The following is a 20759-nucleotide window of genomic DNA, read 5'->3' on the forward strand; positions in this document are numbered from 1 at the left end:
AGTACCTGAGTGTATGCTTGTGGTCTTCTGCTGCCGTAGCCCATCCACCTTAAGGTTCGACATGGTGTGCATTCAGAGATGTTCTTCTGCACACCACTGTTGTAACGCATGGTTATTTGAGTTACTGTTGCCTTCCTGTCAGCTTGAAGCAATTCGGCCATTTTCCTCTGAGCTCTCTCATCAACAAGGCATTTCCACCCACAGAACTGCTCTTCACTGGATGTTTTTGTTTCTCACATTGTTCTCTGTAAATTCTAGAGACTGTTGTGTGTGTAAGCCCCAGGAGAAGTGCAGCTTTTGATATACTCAAACCACCCTGTCTGGCACCAACAATCATTCCATGTTCAAAGTCACCTAGATCACATTTCTTCCTCAATCTGATGTTTGGTCTGAACAACAACTGAACCTCTTGACCATATCTGCATGCTTTTGTGCTTTGAGTTGCTGCCACATGATTGGCTGATTATTTGCATTAATGAGCAGGTGTACAGGTGTACCTATTAATGTGGGCACTAAGTGTATTTGGAGACCTGTTCCACGTGCTGATCAATCCACGAGATCTCACTCCACCTTGCTGCAGAACTGTAACATTGGGGGTGCATACTCTGGTGGAATGGGGAAGTTGCACTGTTACTAATCTTGTTGCTTTTAACTTTGGAGATTCCCATTAAAAGTAATTTTTGTTACTTATTAATTTTTCAGGTGAAATTGCAGCTTGGATCTAGAGAAGGGACATTGGATTCTCATAAGGGTCTAAACCTTAACAACCTTGTCTGGCATGATGTTTCTCTTGTTCATGAAAATAAGTCTCTCGCTTTGACTGTAGATGGACTTTCTACAACCATGGAAGTACCTGACCATTTTAATAAACTGCAATTCAACTTTGGCTTGTATCTGGGTGGACCTGGAGATGCAAAGATCCCCCATTTATCACGGACATCCACCACGTTCAGAGGTTGCATTTCAAAGGCCGAGTTTAATGATCATGACTTGTTATCGTCACTTGTTTCACAGCCTGAGTATAACACAGAGGAGGGATGCAGCAATGTAATTGTTGCAGGGGTTAATCATCCTGCCAACTTTCTAGGTCCAAAATCCTTTATTTCCCTTCCAAGTTGGAGTACAAAAGGAGAAAGAAAATTTCAGTGCTCTCTAAAGACAGCTATTTTGCAAGCCCCTCTACTTTACCACGCAGGATGGCAAACAAACTTTATTGCTTTAGAAATTGTAGGTGGTTATTTAAGAGTCTTAATAGATAATGGAAATGGAATTGTTATACTGGACAATATGCATTTTGTCAGTGATGGAAAATGGCACAGTGTTAAAATGCTTTTTAATACAAGTTATGTACAACTTACAGTAGATGATAAATTATCCCAAAACCAGCTAATTGTCAATAAGAAGTCATATCTGGGTCTCCAAGGACATCTGTTCATTGGTGGAACAGACAATAAAACTTCAGCTGAATTAGTTAAACGTGGTCCATCTTATGTGTTGGTGGAAAGAACAGCTTCTGGCTCCTTCATTGGTTGTATTCGCAACTTATGGGTAAACTCAGAGCAGAAAAGCTTGGCGAATGCATTAGTCACCAGGGCTATCAACACTGCATGTAGGGAAGAAGAGAATGTGGCAATGGAAGAAGGTGAAAACAAGCCAGAAGTTGGGGTTTCACCTGTACCCATTGCAAGTTTTCGGGGAATTCTAAAGAGCAATCCACCATGTGTGATTACTAAAAACATGTCCAATATTTTCAATGGTTTTACAAGACTATTAGATCTGAGACCATTGACTGTAAAGGAAGCAGGAAGTTCTACCTTGGACCTCAAACACATCCAGCCCACTATTGATATACGCAGAATTGGAATAAGACGTTCCCAAGTGGTTTTCAAGATAACTCAGGATGGCAGACATGGACATCTGGAACTAAATATTCCAGGTGCCAAAAGCAGAAAAGCATTCACTCTTTTGGATGTGATCAGTGGCTATGTTAAATACCATCACGATGGATCTGAAGTGTTACATGACCAGTTAATATTGGAAGTATCCATTCATAGTAAGGAAGAGATCCCAAATTGTTTAAAGAAGGGTCAACATTATATTTTTAATGTGTCAATTGTTCCAGTCAATGACCCACCAGAACTAACCTTCCCAAACAAGGATCTTATGATGATTCTTGAGAATACCTGGAAGACCCTTGGTCCAGATGTCATTCTACCCAGAGATGCTGACAATGTTTGTGCTGAATTAAAAATCATTGTGATTAATAAAGAAGATCAAGGTTATGTTGAAGATGCAAGAAGACCCAGCCAGAGGATTGGAGAATTTTCATGTCAGGATCTTAAAGGAGGAAATATTCGCTATGTTCACGGTGGGGCGAAAGTGTCCCAATTGTTGCTTCAGGTCAGTGATGGAGAAAGCATGAGTGATGTAACTCTCCTGAGAATTGTGGCTGTGAAACCTGACCTCCAATTGGGCAAGAACACAGGTTTAATTCTTCCGCAGGGAGGTGTGAGTCTAATCACCATGAGCAATCTGTCTGTAGACACCAATGCAGTCAATCAGGAAGTAGATGTGGTATACAACATTACTGAGCCATTACATTATGGTGAGGTCCAGAAACGTGATGCTACTGGGGAATGGAAATCAGTCAGGGCATTCCACCAGTATGATATAGAGCAGGGCCACCTTCGATACTTCAGCACCGATCCTGAGTTCCGGACACAAGACATTATTGAGAAACTAAAGTTTTCAGTGACGGTTGGACAGCAAATTCTTGAAGATAGTGTATTTCTTATTAAAATAAAAAGTTCCAAAATAATGCTTCTCAGAATATCTCCTAATGAGCTAAATAATGTTAGACAAGGCAAGATTACACACAATGAACTTGAGGCTGCAATAGAAGGACATTTAATCCCTGCTGATTCATTCAGGTATGTGATTTTAAAGTCTCCTGGTAAAGGAAAGTTACTAGTGGAAAATAAGGAGCTAAGAGCAGGTTCTACCTTTACACAGGAGGATTTAAAACAAGTAGGACTCACTTATGTGGCTACTGTTAGAAACACTGAAGAAACCCAAGATAGTTTCCAGTTTCAAGTATTTGTTGGTGATCAACAATCCCCTGTTTATACTTATCCAATATTGATTGGCGTTGATCCAGATGTACCGATTCTGATTACTAAGGCGTTAGTTGTGGTGGAAGGAGGTGAAAAAATCATTACCAAGAATCAACTTTTCACTAAGGGTCAGAGCACTGTTGCTTTTGTGTATAACGTTACACAGGGCCCTCAGCATGGAGAGCTGACTATACAGCTAGACACCAAGGAACCTGTCACAGTCTTTACCAATGAGGACATTCTCCAAGAGCGGTTAATGTATAAGCACGACAACTCTGAAACACTGGAAGACAAGATTGGTTTTGTAGTTGTGGAACAGTTTACAGGTGACGGACCTAAGGCGGATGTGGTTCATGGTACATTATATATTTACATAAGGCCAGTAAATGACCAGCCACCTGTTCGAGTGGTGAATAAGACATTAAATGTAACCCTAAACGGACAACACTTACTGACCACAGCAGAGCTTTGTTTCCATGATGCAGATTCTGATTTTAATGATTCCAAATTGATTTATACTAAGTGGGGGACATCCAATGGTAATATTGTCTCTGCAGATGACACTGCTCATGAACTCTCCCGCTTCAGTCAGGAAGACATGGAAAAGAAGCGCGTGTTATTTAAACACCATGGTGCTCGCCGAGGAAAGTTCCAGCTGCAAGTGTCTGATGGTGTACACCAAGCAACAGCTGTGCTGGAAGTTCATGCATTAGACCCTTACTTGAAAGTATTCAATAATTCAACCTTCTTGGTTCAGCAAGGACAAGAGGCAAGTGTCCATGGCTACTTCCTCAGCGTGGAGTCCAATGTGGACATTTGGAGTGAAGAAGAAATAGTATACCAAATAACACTTCCCCCGAGACATGGGGAGATTCTAGTCAATGGTGAACTAAATCTGACCTTCTCCCAGAAAGATATAAATAATAACCAAGTAGTTTATCACCATGACAACAGCAGGCATTCAAGGGATTCCTTTAATTTTATGGTTGAAGTGAAAGAGGTTAAAGCAGAAGGAATTTTCCCCATTTTGATCTTTATGGACGGTCATCATCACCGACCAATCGTGGTGCACAATGAAAAAATCTTTGTAGACCAAGGAAGAGCAAAGATCATTCAGATGGAGCAACTTCTGGTAAGTCAGGTCTAACTATATGCTTATTTCAATGCCTTCAATCCTCTCCCAACTGGACCAGTTCATGATAAGTTCAGATTCAAGGGAGGGCTATAGGAGGAGGTACAGGAAGCTGAAAATACACACTCAATATTTTCAGAACATCTTCTTCCCCTCCACCATCAGATTTCTGAATGAACATTGAACCCATGAACACTATATTTTTTCTCTTTTTTGCTCTCTTTTTGCACTACTATTTAAATTATTTTATATACATTTCTTATTATAAATGATAGTTTTTATTATTATATATTTGCAACATACTGCTGCTGCAAAACAACAAATTTCATGACATTCATCAGTGACATTAAACCTGATTCTGATTCTGATATGGTAATTTATTCCTTTCCACTCTTATATTTATGCTAAAAGTAACAAGTTGAAATAAGATAGCTCTGTACAAATTGAGGCAAATTTAGCTAATCTGAATCTCAAGCCATGAACCTAACTTCTAAGTTTGCTATTGGTATGTGGAGCAATTAGGTAACGTGGTAGTGTAGTGGTAAGCACAACGCTATTGCAGTGCCAGTGGCCTGGGTTCAAATCCTGCCACCGCCTGTAATGAGTCTGTATGTCCTTCGCGGATATCCTTTGGGTGTTCTGGTTTCCTCCTACATCTCCAGTAGGTTAATTGATCACATGAGTGTATTTGGGCAGCAGGGGTTTATTGGGCTGGAATGGCCTGTTACAGTGGAGTATCTCTAAATTAAAAATTAAGTTGTACTGAATAAAAGAAATTATGGAAAGAGGAATGCAATATTCCAAAGGCTGTATCATTTGTGCTCGTTGAGAGCTCTTGAGTAGATTGAGCTCTTGCTGCAGGCTGCCCTGGTCCATTCTGAATGACAATGCTGAGGATATTAATTAGCAGAAGGGAAGGTTGGAATTATTTGCTTGAGTATTTTATATATAATTGAATTGCTGCCACCATGTGGACCTAATTAGATCCGTCTGGTTCAGATCCATAGTTAGTCTGAGAGTAGCTTTTATTTTAAATTGCATCCTGTTTAAATGATTGAGGAAGGCCCTGGGGTAACAATAAATGAAACAGTACTAGTCATGGCAGCCCTGAGCTGACAGACAACGCACTCATTCACTGAATCGGCTTTGATTATCAACTTATTGGAATATCAGGACAGAGAAAATTATAAGGATGTTGCCAGGACTCAAGAACCTGAGTTATAGGGAAAGGTTGAATAGGTGAGGACTTTATTCTCTGGAGCTCAGGGCAATGAGGGGAGATTTGATAGAGATACAGTCTACAATATTATGAGGGGTATAGTGGGCTTTTTCCACTGAGGTTGGGTGAGTCTCGAACTAAAGGTTATGGGTTAGGGGTGAAAGGTGAAATGTTTAAGGGGATATGAGAGGGAAGTTCTTCATTTAGAGCATGTTGAGAGTGTGGAATGAGCTGCCAGCACAAGTGGTGCATGTGATTTTGATTTCAGTCTTTAAGAAAAGTTTGAGTAGGTACGTGGATGGGAGGGGTGCAGGACGATAGGACGAGGCAGATGAATAGTTCAGCATGAACTAGATGGGCTGAAGGGCTTAGTTCTGTGCTGTAGTGTTCAATGAAAGCTTATTTGATGGCAGTGAGCCCTACATGAGGAAGGAATGGTGCTGATAATCTGTACATTTCTCAGTTCATCAGATGGAAAAGATTTGAAAACATGAACAGCTGGGGAATTACATAGAAATATAGAAACACAGAAAACCTACAGCACAATACAGGCCCTTTGGCCCACAAAGCTGTGCCGAACATGTCCTTACCTTAGAAATTACTGTATGGTTATCACCACTGTGGCTGGCAGCCCATTCCACACTCTCACCACTCTCTGTGTAATAAAACTTACCCCTGACATCTCCTCTGTACCTACTTCCAAGCTTAAAACTGTGCCGTCTTGAGCTAGCCATTTCAGCCCTGGGATAAAGCCTCTGACTATCCGCATGATCAATGCCTCTCATCATTTTATACACTTCTATCAGGTCACCTCTCATCCTCTGTCGCTCCAAAGAGAAAAGGCCGAGTTCACTCAACCTTTTCTAATAAGGCATGGTCCCCAATCCAGGCAATTTCCTTGTAAATCACCTCTGCACCCTTTCTATGGCTTCCACATCCTTCCTGTAGTGAGGCGACCAGAACTGAGCACAGTACTCCAAGTGGGGTCTGACCAGGGTCCTATATAGTTGCAACATTAACTCTCGGCTCCTAAACACAATCTCACGATTGATGAAGGCAATGAACCGTATGCTTTCTTAACCACAGAGTCAACCTGCGCAGTAGTTTTGAGTGTCCTATGGACCCCAAGATCCCTCTGATCCTCCACATTGCCAAGAGACTTACCATTAATACTATATTCTGCCTTCATATTTGACCAACCAAAATGAACCACCTCATGCTTATCTGGGTTAAATTCCATCTGCCATTTCTCAAACCAGTTTTGTATCCTATCAATATCCTTCTGTAACATCTGACAGCCCTCCAAACTATCCACAACACCCCCAACCTTTGTGTCATTGGCAGATTTACTAACCGATCCTTCCACTTCCTCATCCAGATCATTTATAAAAATCACGAAGAGCAGGGGTCCCAGAACAGATCCCTGAGGCACACCACTGGTCACCAACCTCCATGCAGAATATGACCCGTCCACAACCACTCTTTGCCTTCTGTGGACAAGCCAGTTCTGGGTCCACAAAGCAATGTCCCCTTGGATCCCATGCCTCCTTACTTTCTCAATAAGCCTTGCATGGGGTACCTTGTCAAATGCCTTGCTGAAATCTATATACACTACATCTACTGCTCTACTTCTATCGATGTGTTTAGTCACATCCTCGAAAAATTCAATCAGGTTCATAAGACACTACCTGCCTTTGACAAAGCCATGCTGACTATTTCTAATCATATTATGCCTCTCCAAATGTTCATAAACCCTGCCTCTCAGGATCTTTTCCATCAACTTACCAACCACTGAAGTACGACTCCCTGGTCTATAATTCCCTGGGCTATCTCTACTCCCTTTCTCGAATAAGGGAACAACATCCACAACCCTTCAATTCTCCAGAATCTCTCCTGTCCCCATTGGTGATGCAAAGATCATTGCCAGAGGCTCAGCAATCTCCTCCCTCCATTCCCACAGTAGCCTAAGGTACATTTCATCTGGTCCCGGTGACTTATCCAACTTGATGCTTTCCAAAAGCTCAAGCACATCCTCTTTCTCAATATCTATATGCTGAAGCTTTTCAGTCCACTGTAAGTCATCCCTACAATCACCACGGTCCTTTTCCATAGTGAATACTGAAGCAAAGTACTCATTAAGTACCTCTGCTATCTCCTCCGGTTCCATACAGACTTTCCCACTGTCACGCTTGATTGGTCCTATTCTCTCATGTCTTATCCCCTTGCTCTTCACGTACTTGTAGAATGCCTTGGAGTTTACCTTAATCCTGTCCACTAAGGCCTTCTCATGGACCTTCTGGCTCTCCCAATTTCATTTTTAAGCTTCTTCCTGCTAGCCTTATAATCTTCTAGATCTCTATCATTTTTTGAACCTTTTGTAAGCTTCTCTTCTTGACTAGATTTACAACGACCTGTGTATACCATGGTTCCTGTACTCTACCATCCTTTCCCCATCTCATTGGAACATACCTATGCAGAACTCCATGCAAATATCCCCTTAACGTTTGCCACATTTCTTCCGGACATTTCTCTGAGAACATCTGTTCCCAATTTATGCTTCCAAGTTCCTGCCTGATAGCCTCATATTCAGAGGGTGGTAAGTCTGTGGAATTTGTTGTCATGAGCGGCTGTGGAGGCCAAGTCATTGGGTGTATTTAAGGCAGAGATAGATAGGTTCTTGATTACCCAGGGCATCAAAGGGGAGTGGGGATGACTGGATGAAGTGATTCAGCCCATGACTGAGTGGCGAAGCAGACTCGATAGGCTCTTAAATCTTATGGACTTAGACAATTACTCACACGTCTTAGAGAATTATTGAGTTGTACTGCATTGGCTTTATTACTTCCATCCTACATATATTTGGAGTAAAAATCTTTATGTTATGTCTCCATCTAAATGTCCAAAATGCAATTTATAGTAATTTATAATAAATAGTATGTACAACAGGACAGTCAATATAGCATAGAAATGAATTAATCAGTCTGATGGCCTGGTGGAAGAAGCTGTTCTGGAACCTGTTGGTCCTGACTTTTATGCTGCAGTACTATTTCCTGAAAGGTAACAGCTGGAAAAGTTTGTGGTTGGGGTGACTCAGGTCCCCAATGATCCTTCGGGTCCATTTTATACACCTGTCTCTGTAAATGTCCTGAATAGTGGGAAGTTCACATCTACAGATGCGCTGGGCTGCCCGCACCGCTCTGCAGAGTCATGTGATTGAGAGAGTACAGTTCCCATGCCAGGCATTGATACAGCCAGTCAGGATGCTCTCAATTGTGTTCCTGTAGAAAGTTCTTAGGACTTACAAAACTCTTTACATAGCAATAAATTTGTTTCAATTTAACAGCAATGACCACACTTCACAAATAACTTGTAGTTTGAGAAAATGCATTGGTATTATAAAAAATTACACCAACTTAATCTCCTTTGTACTTTGACTGCCAAATTGAAATCGTCTATGAGGAAATTTAAAAAAAAAATTGGATAATGCAGTAAGATCACATTCTTCTGTGATTAAAATCAGATCAACAATAGAACAATTTGTGTGTGTCTTGGTAGCGTAGCAGTTATTGTGACACTATTACAGCTCAGAGTGTTCAGCAGTTCAGAGTTCAATCCTGGCACTGTCTGCAAGGACGTATTCTCCCTGTGGGATGTGTTGCTTGGGGGTGTGGATCAGCATTTGCTGAGGAGGGGGTGAGATTCAGTGCGTTGCTGGGGGGAGGTAAGGCTCAGTTTGTAGTTGGGGGGTATGGGTTCAATGTGTTGTTGGGTGTATGTCTTTCAGTGTGTTGTTGGGGTGTGTGGTTCTTTGTGTTGTTGGGGGTCTGGTTCAGTGTGTTGTTGGGAGTGTGTGTTTCAGTGTGTCGTTGGGAGTGTGTGTTTTAGTGTGTTGTTGGGGAGTGTGTGTTTCAGTGTGTCGTTGGGAGTGTGTGTTTCAGTGTGTCGTTGGGAGTGTGTGTTTCAGTGTGTCGTTGGGAGTGTGTGTTTTAGTGTGTTGTTGGGGAGTGTGTTGTTCAGTGTGTTGTTGGGTGTGGTTCAGTATGTTGTTGGGGGTGTGGTTCAGTGTGTTGTTGGAGGTGTGGTTCAGTGTGTTGTTGGGGTTGTGGTTCAGTGTGTTGTTGGGTGTGTGTGGTTTAGTGTGTTGTTGTGGGTATGGTTCAATGTGTTGTTGGGAGTGTGTGATTCAGTGTCTTATTGGGGTTGTGGTTCAGTGTTGTTGGGAGTGTGTGTTTCAGTGTGTTGTTGGGAGTATGTGTTTCAGTGTGTTGTTGGGGAGTGTGTGGTTCAGTATGTCGTTGGGTGTTTGTTTCAGTGTCTTGTTGGGGTGTGTGGTTTAGTGTGTTGTTGAGGGTGTGGTTCTGTGTGTTGTTGGGGGTCTGGTTCAGTGTGTTGTTGGGTGTGGTTCAGTGTGTTGTTGGAGGTGTGGTTCAGTGTGTTGTTGGGGTTGTGGTTCAGTGTGTTGTTGGGTGTGTGTGGTTTAGTGTGTTGTTGTGGGTGTGGTTCAATGTGTTGTTGGGAGTGTGTGATTCAGTGTCTTATTGGGGTTGTGGTTCAGTGTTGTTGGGAGTCTGTGGTTCAGTGTGCTGTTGGGAGTGTGTTTCAGTACGTTGGTGGGTGTGTGTGTTTCAGTGTGTTGTTGGGTGTGTGATTCATTGTGTTGTTGTGGTTGTGGTATAGTGTGTTGGGCGTGTGGTTCAGTGTGTTGTTGGGTGTGTGGTTCGGTGTGTTGGCTGGTGTGTATGGTTTAGTGTGTTGATGGAGGTCTGGTTCAGTGTGTTGTTGGGTGTGTGTGGTTTAGTGTGTTGTTGGGGGTGTGGTTCAGTGTGTTGTTGGGAGTGTGGTTCAGTGTGTTGTTGGGTGTGTGTGGTTCAGTATGTTGTTGGGGGTGTGGTTCAGTGTGTTGTTGGGGGTGTGGTTCAATGTGTTGTTGGGGGTTGTGGTTCAGTGTGTTGTTGGGTGTGTGTGGTTTAGTGTGTTGTTGGGGGTGTGGTTCAGTGTGTTGTTGGGTGTGTGTGGTTCAGTATGTTGTTGGGGGTGTGGTTCAGTGTGTTGTTGGGGGTGTGGTTCAATGTGTTGTTGGGGGTTGTGGTTCAGTGTGTTGTTGGGGGTGTGGTTCAGTGTGTTGTTGGGTGTGTGGTTCGGTGTGTTGGCTGGTGTGTATGGTTTAGTGTGTTGGGGGTATGGTTCATTGTGTTTTTGGGGTTGTGGTTCAGTGTGTTGTTGGGGGTTGTGGTTCAGTGCGTTGTTGTGGTTGTGTGTGGATTAGTATGTTGCTGGGCGTTGTGGGTCATCGGGCCAGAGAAGGGCGTATTCTTAGCATTATCTCTAAATAAAATAATAATTTCAGCTCCTCTTGTTTATTTGCTGCATCACATTTAACAGTCTTAATTGAACTGTTTCTAGACCTCTGCCAATCAAAGAAATAATTACGTAACTCTCTCATTAATTTTCCTATCACTTTCATCAATATTAATTTATGATATTTCAATCTTTTGATCCAAACTAATTAACAAACTAAATTTAATTCCTTTACTCTTTGCATTTCCTTTTTTTGTAATTTTTTTCTATTGAAGTTCATCATCAAACAAACATTTCCATAAGATGTATTTCAGACATTGTACATATATATCATATAATCATCTATGTCACATATCTCCACAAAGTATTTATCTGAGGTATACACTTATAGAAAAGAGCGGAAAGTAAAAACAAGCAAAAGGAGAAAACTTAGTATAAGTAGGGAGTGATCTTTTTTTAAACAACATTCATTGATTTGTGAGGATAAAATCAGGCCTATGAGGTGTTATGTAGTTAAACTATTTTTCCCAGTATGAATCAAATTGTTCCAGCTTATGATTAACAAATGCTGTTATTTTCCCTATTTTGTAAATGTCCATTGTAATTTCCATCCATGCATTTAAAGTTGGGCTCTCCTTGATAACCATTTCTAGTAAGAGTCTTTTTACCAGCCACCAACAGTATATTCATTAAATATTTATCTCTTTTCAACCATTTTTGAGGTATAGATCCAAAATATATGGTCTTACTCTCTAAGGGTATTTCACCTTTAAAGATGTCTTGTACTGCATTGTGTATCCCCCTCCAATAGTTTTTGATAACAGGGCCCTCCCAAAAAATACAATAATGATTTGCATTTTGATTTCCACAATTTCTCCCGCAAACAGTTACTATCATAATGGGATTTCTGAGAGGGTGTAATAAAATATCTTATCAAGTTTTTCCATCCAAACTCCCTCCATTTCTGTGAACTGGTACACTTCCATTGATACCTCCATATTATTGTCCATTCTTCCTCAGATATAATTATTCCTCCTTCCTTCCCCCATTTTGTTTTAATGTATGAAGTCCGATGTGTTTTAAGATTTGACACCCCCTTATACATGCTTGAAATGATTCTACTACCATTATCTGAATTATATGCTTTTCTAAATAACATAGAGTTATGTACTTGCCTTGGTTACATTTTTAAGCATCTTATTAACATATTGTCACATCTGTAAATACCAATAAAATCTTGTTTTTCTAATAAGTGTTTCTCTTTAAGCATTTCAAAACTGAACAGTATTCCTTCTTTCATTATGTTGCAAAGAACAGTTATTCCTTTAGTTGTTCAGTCCTTAGATCTAGCATCCAAGTACACACCATTTAAGAATTGCAATATCTCCCTCTAGATTATATTCTTTTATAGTAGTTTTCCATATTTTAAGAGTCAATTTCACCCATGGGTTATCAATAGTGTTTATGTACCTTGCAGGTTGTTATCAGCCAAAATTGCTTGTATGGGGATGGGAAGTACCCGCTCCTCAATGTTTTTCCATTGAGCATCATATGATGGGTTGCACCAACATATCACAGCTCTCAACTGTGCTGCAAAATAATAATTTCTAAGAGAAGGTAGGCCCCATCCCCCCTTTTCCTTTGCTAATTGCAGTTTTGATATGAACTCTAGGCCTTTTACCCTGCCAAATATACCTTGATAGCATCTTGTTCCATTCATTGAATTGATTTTGATTAATCTCTATTGGTAGGGTCTGAAAGAGATATAACAGTCTGGGCAGTATATTCATTTTAATAGACTCAATCCTTGAACTGAGACTGAAAAAAGGAATCAGGTTCCATCTTGCCATATCTTCCTTAATTTTTTTATATAAAGGCTGATAATTACATTTTGATAATTCTGCCAAATCTTTTGGCATAATGATGCCCAAATATTTGAAAGACTCTGTGTGCCATGCCCGGGGATATCTACTTTCAATTTCTCTTGGTGGGCTATAGTAATATGAAAGTAATTGGGTTTTATCTATGTTGATCTTGTATCCTGATAATTGACTATATTGTTCAAAGGATTGCATCAATTTAGGTAAAGAGTATATTGGTTACTCTAGATAGATCAAAATGTCATCCGCATAACAATTCAATTTAGGCTCTGTCCCTTTAATAGTAATTCCCCGATATCTTCATTTTGTCTGATGTATTGAGCTAATGGTTCCAGATATAACGCGAAGAGTAGCAGTGACCATGCATAACCCTGTCTTGTGCCCCTTTCTAGAGTAAGAATATTTGATAAATATCCATTAATTTTAATCCCAGCAGTAGGGTTGTCACATAGTGTCTGTATAGTTTTAATAATTGTGTCTTGGAAACCAAATCTATGTAAAACTCTGTGAAGAAAATTCCAATGAACTGAATCAAATGCCTTTTCAGTGTCCACGCTTATCACTACTGCTTTGATTTTATTTTTTTGTATATGATCCATAATGTGAAGTGTCCTTCGTATATTGTCTTGTGTTTGGCATTTTCATATAAAACCTGTCTGATCGTTACGTATCAGTATGGGTAGGAACTCCTCTAATCATTTAGCCATGATGGAGGTAAATAATCTGTAATATACATTAAGAATGGATATTGGTCTAAATGACCCGCATTCCATTTTATCCTTGCCTTCTTTCGGTATAGCTGAAATTATCACTTCTTTCCAACTGGGTGGCATTTGTGCCTTTTTTAGAGCCCAGTTCAGTGTGGGGAGTAAAACAGGAATTTACTCATTTTTAAATTCTTTGTACCACTCTGCTGTATACCCATCTGATCCTGGTGACTTGTTTGATTTAAGCCTACTAATTGCAGCTTTTAATTCAATTTCAGTTATGTCAGCAGTCATCCTTCTATTCTGTTGTTTGCTTAAAGTGGGTAACTCTAGAGAATTCAAGAAGGTGTCAGTTTGGGGTATGCTTCCCCCTGGAACTTTGGAATATAGAGTTTTGTAAAACATTTCAAAAGCTTCTTGAATTTCTCTTAGCTTATTTTTTATCATTTTCGTTCTTGGGTCCCTAATTCTATGAATTGTATTCTCTGCTATCTTTTTTTTCAGTTTCCACGCCAGTATTTTCATAGACTTAGATCCACTTTCATAATGGCTCTGTTTCAGAAACATCAAATTTTACCTGATTTCTTGCGTAGCCAAACTATTATTTTTATTCCTAATTTTTTTAATTTCCCCAATGTATCCTGTGCCAAATTCAATTTGTGTTTTTTCTCTAGTTCTTTCAGCCTATTTTGTAATTCCTCTAATGTTTTATTCCTTATTTTTTTCTTATATAAAGATATTGCTATAATTTCCCTCTTAAGACAGCCTTCAGAGTATCCCATAAAATGGAAGGTGAAACCTCTCCATTATCATTAAATTCTAAGTAGAGACCAATTTCTTTTTTAATTTGTTCCTTAAAGTACGGATCACTGAGTAGACTTGAATTTAGTTTCCAAATAGTATTCTTTGGCTGTAGATCAAAATCAACAGATAGATATATAGGTGCATGGTCACTTACATCTATTGTCCCAATTCCACTAGTGTTTATTTTGTCTTTATCTTTTCCAAATGTTATGAAATAGTCTATTCTTGTATATACAGAATGGGGAGCAGAATAATGAGTGTAATCCCTTCTGTTGGGGAAAAGGTCCCTCCATATATCAATTAAACCAACATCCTCAAAAAGTGTATTAACTTTCTTATGTAAAGATTTTGTTTCATAGGTTTTTCTATTGGAAGAGTCTAAGTTTGGTTGTAATTGTAAATTTAAGTCGACTCCACATATCAGGCGACCTTCTGTTTCCATTACCATAATATCAGTAATTTTCTGAAAGAAACCAATATCACTTCCCAGTATATATTCAATAGGGTAACTGAATTTCTGTCTATACTCCCCCTTATCAGAATATATCTGCCCTCTTTATCTCCCATTTCGAATACTTTTTCATAATTTAGCTTACTTGAGATAAGAATAGCAACTCCTCTCCTATGTCCTGATCTATATGAGGAGAAAAACAAATTAGTGAAGCCCATTCTCTTTAGTTTTCTATGCTCATTATCACTTAAATGAGTTTCCTGTAAATATACTACATGGGCTTGTTCTTTTTTCATTTTGGATAAAATTCTCTTACGTTTGATTAGATTTAATAGCCCATTGACATTAAAAGAAATGAATTTTACTTTGTCCTTAGCCATCTGTATTAATCTGTCAATGTATCATTGAAATTAGCAGAATAAAACTTAATCGATCTACTCCCTGAACAAATAAGAACCAAGAAATGCAAATAATACCAAAAATGGCAACGAACGTGTGATTCCAAGGCTGAGGTCTCTAGTAGATGACCCTGCGTTGAGCTAGAGGAAATGTCTAGCTGTGGGGGATAACCCCTCCTACTTGTGAGTTAAGGGCCCCCATTGCAGTATTCATAAAAGTCAGTGAACAAATCCATTACACAGAAAAGATTTCCCTGTGTACTCCTCCTATATATACACACACACCCACACACGCACATACACACACACACCCACACATACACACACACACACACACACACACACACACACACACACACACACACACACACACACACATATATGCATATATATTACATACATACACATACATGCACACATATATATATTCTCATTTTGGTTGGGAAAAAGGAGTAAGCGAGCGAATAAAGAATAACAACTAAGTAATATAAAATCCACATTGTATTAAGTATTTCTCGAGATAGGTATATCACCGTCTACCTTTGCTTCCATTTAGCTTCTCAACATTTTTAAAGTTAGCAAACCTTATGGCTCTTCTGGAGGGGGTGAGGACTGTCTTTGGAAAACTCCCGGTCTCTTCCTGATATACTTCTCTCGGCCTCCTCGCGTCTCCTGCCTTCTCGACTCTCACACGATTTCCCAAGTGGAGCAGAATAATTCTTCTGCCAGGCTTTCCCTCAGTTTGATCACACTGACGGGCAACCCTCTGGCCTTCATGTCTGTAGTTGCCTCTTCCATTGTCTAGTACAACTGCATCCCGTCTTCATAAAACACTGAAAGTTTAGCAAGGTATGGAGTTTGAAATCTAATCCTTTTTTGCTTTAGAACTCACTTTACTTCAGAGTATTCTTTACGTTTCTGCAGGGGTGGTAATCTTGGTTGAAATATATTAATTTATTGTCTGAAAACACCCTCTTCTTATCCCAGGCCCTTCATAGAATCTCTGCCCTGGTACCGTACCGAAGGAATTTAATTATTATTGAGTGTGGTTTATCACGGGTAGGTTTTGGGATGAGCGCACGATACGCTCCCTTGATTTCCAGCTCCATAGTCGTGGGAAGCTCCAGCGCATCCCGCAGCAACTTTCCGAAAAACTCCATCATAGACAAGCCCTCCGCTCCTTCGGGAACATTGTATATTCTGATATCTTTCCGCCGTGATCTTCCCTCCAGGTCAAGCAGTTTACCGTCTTGGTGATTTAATATTTTTATCTTCTTACTTAGTATTCATTCCACGTTTTGAACGCGATCTTCCACCTTCTCAATTTGAGTCTCTGCCACCGCTATTTTTTGATTGATGTTGGCGAGCTCTGACTTAATATCATGTAACTGAGGCTTTATACCTTTCTGGAACTCCCTTAGCTCTTTCAAGATTTCGATCATATTCGCCGCTTCGCCTGAATGAGACCCAGTGTCTGCCTCGCTCGCACGCGGTCGGGTAGGCGAGCCGCTCGCTGCACTCCTCTCGGCCGCAGGCTCCGCAGTGTCACTTTTTTTATTTCCATTCCTTTTCCCCATTCTTGCCCCTCTTTTCAGTTCAAATATTTTTAGAAAAATTATATTTGATGGGTTAACAGGGATTAATATGTGTTTTTCCAGAGGAGCTAGTGATGACTTAAGCTGCCATTCTCAACGATGACGTCACTGGAAAATCCTATTGAGTCAAACTTACTGGCCTATAATTTCCAGATGACTTTTAGTGCCTTTGCCAATGATAAAGTGCAGCATAAATCCTGATTTTCTGAGACACGTAAACACCTCTCTTCAGTCTCTCCTGCTCTCTTTCTTCGGATGTAGTGAGGGCTTTGGGCCAGGAGACAGCTTTTGTGGCATTGTCTCATGTTTCAACATTCAAGATTGTTTAATGCCATTTCCAGTACACAAGTGTAAAGGAGAGTGAAATAGTTGTTCCTCCAGATTCAGTACAAAAAACAAAAAACACTATAATTAAAATAATAATAACAAAAACGACAAGAAGAAAAAATGCGCCGATGCTGGAAATCCGAGCAAAATGCTGGAGGAACTCAGCAGCCAGGCATCATCGGGGGAAAAAAGTGCAGTTGACATTTTGGGCTGAAACCCTTTGGCTGGTCTGGAGCAAAAAAGCTGAGGAGTAGATGTAAAAGGTGGGGGGAGAGGAGAGAGAAACACCAGGTGAAATCTGGAGGGGGGGAGTGATGAAGGAAGGTGCTGGGAAGCTGATTGGTGGAAGAGACAGAAGGCCATGGAAGAAAGAAAAGAGGGAAAGAGTACCAGAGCGAGGTGATAACATGAGAGAGGGATAAGAGGAGGAAAATGGTGAAGGGGGTGGGTTAGTGGACACATTACTGTACTGAGCTGCTCTAAAGTCCTCAGATACCTAATGGGCAAAACAATGGTACCTTGCCCTATTTTAATTTTCGTCATTGTGTAGACCTGTAACATGCTCGGTGTCAGATGTGGGAGGTCCAGGTGACTCCCAGCCTCCCGGACGGCCACATCTGCACCAGGTACGTCGAGCTGCAGCTCCTTAGGGACCGTGTTAGGGAACTGGAAATACAGCTCAATGACCTTCGTCTGGTCAGGGAGAGTGAGGAGGTGATAGAGAGGAGCTGTAGGCAGGTAGTCACACCTGGACCTCGTGAGAGAGACAAGTGGGTAACAGTCAGGAGAGGGAAGGGCAGGAGTGAGATGCTAGGGAGCACCCCTGTAGCTGTACCCCTTGAGAATAAGCACTCCTGCTTGAGAACTGTTGGGGGGGGATGGCCTACCGGGGGGAAGCAACAATGGCCATTCCTCTGGCACAGAGTCTGGCCCTGTGACTCAGAAGGGTAGGGAAAGGAAAAGAAAGGCAGTAGTGATAGGGGACTCTTATAGTTAGGGGGTCAGACAGGCGATTCTGTGGATGCAGCAAAGAAACACAGATGGTTGTTTGCCTCTCAGGTGCCAGGGTCAGGGATGTTTCTGATTGCATCCACATTATCCTGAAGTGGGAAGGAGAACAGCCAGAGGTCGTGGTACATATGGGTACCAACAACATAGGTAGGAAAAGGGAGGAGGTCCTGAAAGCAGACTACAGGGAGTTAGGAAGGAAGTTGAGAAGCAGGGCCACAAAGGTAGTAATCTCAGGATTACTGCCTGTGCCATGTGACCGTGAGTATAGAAATAGACTGAGGTGGAGGATAAATGCATGGCTGAGGAATTGGAGCAGGGGGCAGGGATTCAGATTTCTGGATCACTGGGACCTCTTTTGGGGCAGGCGTGACCTGTACAAAAAGGACACGTTGCACTTGAATCCGAGGAGGACCAATATCCTGGCGGAAAGGCTTGCTAAGTCTACTGTGGAGAGCTTAAACTAGAATTGCTGGGGGGATGGGAACCAAACTGAAGAGACAGAGGAAGAGGTGGTTGGTTCACAATAGAGAAAGTTTGGAGAAGGAGAATAAGCAGGTGATAGAGAAAGGACACATTTAGACTGATGGTTTGAGATGTGTCTATTTTAACGCAAGGAGTATTATGAACAAAGCAGATGAGCTTAGAATGTGGATCAGTACTTGGACCTATCATGCTGTGGCCATTACAGAGACTTGGATGGCTTAGGGACAGGAATGGTTACTTCAAGTGCCAGGCTTTAGATGTTACAGAAAGGACAGGGAGGGAGGTGAAAGAGGTGGGACGTGGCACCGGAGATAGTGTCACGGCTGCAGAAAAAGGAGGAAGACATGGAGGGTTTGTCAATGGAGTCTCTGGGGGTGGAAGTTAGAAACAGGGAAGGGTCAATACCTCTATTGGGTGTTTTTTATAGACCACCCAATAGTAACAGGGACATTGAGGAGCAGATAGGGAGACAGATTCTGGAAAGGTGTAATAATAACAGGGTTGTCATGGTGGGAGATTTTAATTTCCAAAATATGGTCAGGTGTCAGATCTCTGATTGGGAGAGCATTTTGGAGATAGTGATCACAATTCTATCTCCTTTACCATAGCAGTGGAGAGGGATAGGAGCAGATAAGTCAGAGAAATGTTTAATTGGAGTAAGGGGAAATATGAGGCTATCAGGCAGGATCCTGGAAGCATAAATTGAGAACAGATGTTCTCTGGGAAATATAAGGAAGAAATGTTGCAAATGTTCAGGGGATATTTGCGTGGATTTCTGCATAGGTACATTCCAATGAGACAGGGAAAGGATGGTAGGGTACAGGAACCGTGGTGTACAAAGGCTGTTGTAAATCTAGTCAAGAAGAAAAGAAGAGCTTACGAAAGGTTCAAAAAACTAGATAATGATAGACAAGGTAATATTATAAGGCGAGCAGGAAGGAGCTTAAGAATGAAATTAGGAGAGCCAGAAGAGGCCATGAGAAGGCCTTGGCAGACAGGATTAAGGAAAGCCACAAGGCATTCTACAAGTATGTGAAAAGCAAGTGAAAGAATAGGACAAAACAAGTGTGACAGTGGAAAAACGTGTATGGAACCAGACGAGATAGCAGAGGTACCTAATGAATACTTTGCTTCAGTATTCACTACGGAAAATGATCTTGGCGATTGTAGGGATGTTTTATAGCAGACTAAAAGGTTTGAGCATGTAGACATTAAGAAAGAAAATGTGCTGGAGCTTTCAGAAAGCATCAAGTTAGGTAAGTCACCGGGACCAGATGAGATGTACCCCAGGCTATTGTGGGAGGCAAGGGAGGAGATTAATGAGCCTCTGGCAATGATCTTTGCAATGGGGATGGGAGAAGTTCCGGAGGATTGGAGAGTTGCGAATGTTGTTCCATTATTCAAAAGGGAGTAGAGATAGCCCAGGAATTTATAGACCAGTGAGTCTTCAGTGGTTGGTAAGTTGATGTAGAAGATCGTGAGAGGCAGGATTTATGAACATTTGGAGAGGCATAATATGATTAGGAGTAGTCAGCATGGCTTTATCAAAGGCAGGTCATGCCTTACGAGCACGTTTGAATTTTTTGAGGATATGACTAAACACATTGATGAAGGTAGAGCAGTAGGTGTAGTGTATATGGATTTCAGCAAAGCATTTGACAAGGTACCCCATGCAAGGCTTATTGAGAAAGTTAGGAGGCATGGGATCCAAGGGGACATTGCTTTGTGGCTCCAGAACTGGCTTACCCACAGAAGGCAAAGAGTGGTTGTAGACGGATTATATTCTGCATGGAGGTTGGTGACCAGTGCTGTGCCTCAGGGATCTGTTCTGGGACCCCAACTCTTCGTGATTTTTATAAATGACCTGGATGAGGAAGTAGAAAGGTGGGCAAGTAAGTTTGCTGATGATGCAAAGGTTGGGGGTGTTGTGGATAATCTGTGGGTTGTCAGGGGTTACAGTGGGACATCAATAGGATGCAGAACTGGACTGAGAAGTGGCAGATGGAGTTCAACCCAGATAAGTGTGAAGTGGTTCATTTTGGTAGGTCAAATTTGAAGACAAAATATAATATTAATGGTAAGATTCTTGGCATTGTGGAGGATCAGTGAGATCTTGGGGTCCATGTCCATAGGACACTTAAAGCTGCTGTGCAGGTTGACAGTGTTGTTAAGAACTGAATTGTGTTCAGTTCTGATCACCTCACTACAGGAAGGATGTGGATACTATAGAGACAGTGCAGAGGAGATTTACAAGATGTTGCCTGGATTGGAGAGCAAACCTTATGAGAATAGGTTAAGTGATCTTAGCCTTTTCTCCTTGGAGCAACAGAGGATGGAAAGC

The 20759-nt window shown here is 41.2% G+C and overlaps 1 protein-coding gene across 2 annotated transcripts in view; it reads left to right on the top strand.

The window, feature by feature from the left end:
• LOC132378751 (chondroitin sulfate proteoglycan 4-like) overlaps nucleotides 1-20759 on the top strand; it is a 217291-nt gene that overhangs the window by 119791 nt on the left and 76741 nt on the right. For both annotated transcript variants that reach the window (XM_059945884.1, XM_059945885.1), the window contains exon 3: nucleotides 703-4245. In XM_059945884.1, coding sequence (XP_059801867.1) covers nucleotides 703-4245 — 3543 coding nt within the window. The remainder of the gene's footprint in view (nucleotides 1-702; nucleotides 4246-20759) is intronic.

Source organism: Hypanus sabinus, chromosome 21 (assembly GCF_030144855.1).
Source record: "Hypanus sabinus isolate sHypSab1 chromosome 21, sHypSab1.hap1, whole genome shotgun sequence".
NCBI lineage: Eukaryota > Metazoa > Chordata > Chondrichthyes > Myliobatiformes > Dasyatidae > Hypanus > Hypanus sabinus.